This window comes from Dreissena polymorpha, chromosome 1 (genome assembly GCF_020536995.1).
Source record: "Dreissena polymorpha isolate Duluth1 chromosome 1, UMN_Dpol_1.0, whole genome shotgun sequence".
Classification (NCBI taxonomy): domain Eukaryota; kingdom Metazoa; phylum Mollusca; class Bivalvia; order Myida; family Dreissenidae; genus Dreissena; species Dreissena polymorpha.
Window position 1 is genome coordinate 140,320,436 of NC_068355.1, and position 2,331 is coordinate 140,322,766.

The window sequence follows — 2,331 nt, forward strand, 5'->3', positions numbered from 1 at the left end:
TTGAGGCCAAACATTTCCAAACACTGGAAACAATAATATAAAATTCATAATAAATAAGTTAGAAAACAACAACATAGGTTCATGATAAGAAAATATTATACGATATCACATTATGACACTAAAACTCCGCCTAAGACGGTCCTAAGCCCGTTTGCGAAAGGAGGAAAGTTTGGCGTGGGGCTAGCAACCCCACCCCGGAAAAAATACCCCGCTACAGAAACCGAAGCAACAGTAAATATAAACCAGCGCTCGATTCAGAAAGATGCCTCTGCACAGAGACCTATGACGCAGGCTGGTGAAAGCCTTATGGAAGCCAGCCTGCCGACACATCTTCTTTCGATGAAGGCAAAAACAAAAGTAGGAACTTGGAATGTAAGAACTATGTATTAAACAGGGAAAGCAGCTCAAGTAGCAAACGAGATGAAGCGCTACAACATCGAAGTACTATGAATATGTGAAAGTAGATGGAATGGATCCGGCCTGATCATATTAGCAACTGGAGAGAAGATCCTCTTCTCGAGACACGCCGAAGAGAACAATAACCACACAGAAGGAGTTGCCATCATGATGTCCCCTGCAGCTGCTAATGCACTCATGGAGTGGCAGCCAGTTTCCTCCAGAATCATGACAGCAAGATTCAACTCTAAAGGGATGAAGATGACCATCATCCAGTGCTATGCCCCAACTAACGATTCAGATGAAGAGACAAAGGAAACATTCTATGACGCACTGCAAACAGTAGTAGACGAACTACCCCAGAGAGACATCAAGCTACTGATGGGTGACATGAACGCCAATATAGAGAAAGACAACACAGGTAAGAAATTAATCATGGGTACCCAGGCCCTCGGAGATATAAACGAAAATGGCGAACTGTTCACAGACTTTTGTGCCTTCAATGACTTGATCATTGGCGGCAGCACGTTCCAACACAAAGACATCCACAAAGTAACATGTATATCACCACATGGCAAGACAAGAAACCAGATAGACTATATCACTATCACAAGAAAGTGTCGACACAGCCTGCAGGACACAGTCTTCTACAAAAGAGGAACAGACGTAGCCTCAGACCACCATCTAGTGATGGGAGTCATCAAGATCAAGCTACGGGCTTTGAGAGACGCAGCAGATAGATCTCAGGCTAGATTCAATATCCAAAGACTCAAAGAAACAGACTTCAGGGATACCTTCACAGTTTCTCTTAAAAACAGATTTGAGGCCTTATGTATGGTGACAGAAGAAATGCCACTGGACGAACATTGGAACTGCCTGAGGGACACATGGAAAGACTTCTGCCAAGATGTCTTGGGAAAAAAACACTTGTAAAGAATGGCCCTCCGGAAACACATGGAACCTGATAAAGAACAGGCGAGACACCAAACAGAAAATCAACAACACCAATAATAAAGATGAAAAGAAAGTGCTCCAGGAAGAATATACTAGCATGAACAAAGAAATGAAGAAAAGTGCCAGGACAGACAAGAGATTCTTCTATGACACCCTGGCAACAGAAGCAGAACAGGCAGCTGGAAAGAGAGACCTCAGCACTCTATGCAAGATCACTAGAACTCTTTCTACCACGAAGTCCAAACAAAACATACCAGTCAAAGACAGCGAGGGACATATTATCATGGACCCCACATTTCAAGGACCTTTTAAGCCGACCTAAACCATCAGAGAGACCAGATATTCATCCTGCAGACACTCCACTTAGAGTCAACACCAACCCTCCAACAAAAGCTGAGATCGAGAAAGCCCTAAATCGCTGAAAAACAATAATGCACCTGGACCAGATGGAATTCCACCAGAAGCACTAAAACAGATTCTTCCACCACGGAAACATGCTTCTGTCCCTACTGCAGAAAATCTGGGCAGAAGGAAGAGTGCCAGCAGATTGGAAAAAAGGACACCTAGTGAAACTTCCAAGAAAAAGAGACCTCGGACTCTGCAAAAACTGGCGAGGCAGCATGTTACTGTCAGTGCCAAGCAATGTACTAACCCGCATCATCTTGGAGCGACTTAATGATGCAGTCTACAAAAGACTCAGACCAGGACAAACCGGCTTCAGAAAAGACAAATCGTGCATCGACCAGATCGCCACGCTCAGAGTCATCACAGTCCCTGGAGTGGCAGTCAACGCTGTACCTAAACTTTGTTGACTTCCGCCAAGCTTTTGGCAGTGTTGACAGAGAGACCATTTGGAGACTCCTCCATCAGTATTGAATCCCGCCAACATTTGTCAACCTGATTCAACAACTAAATGGCAAACTGATAGAGGATTTTGAGGTAACTACATGAGTCCGCCAATGGTGCATGCTGTCACCGATG

The 2,331-nt window shown here is 44.4% G+C and overlaps 1 protein-coding gene across 1 annotated transcript; it reads left to right on the forward strand.

The window, feature by feature from the left end:
• Positions 1-564: 564 nt before the first annotated feature.
• On the forward strand, positions 565-1,329 carry LOC127855002 (craniofacial development protein 2-like). The gene has a single exon (XM_052390308.1). The coding sequence runs from the start codon at positions 565-567 to the stop codon at positions 1,327-1,329; it is 765 nt and encodes a 254-aa protein (XP_052246268.1).
• The last annotated feature ends 1,002 nt before the right edge of the window (positions 1,330-2,331 follow it).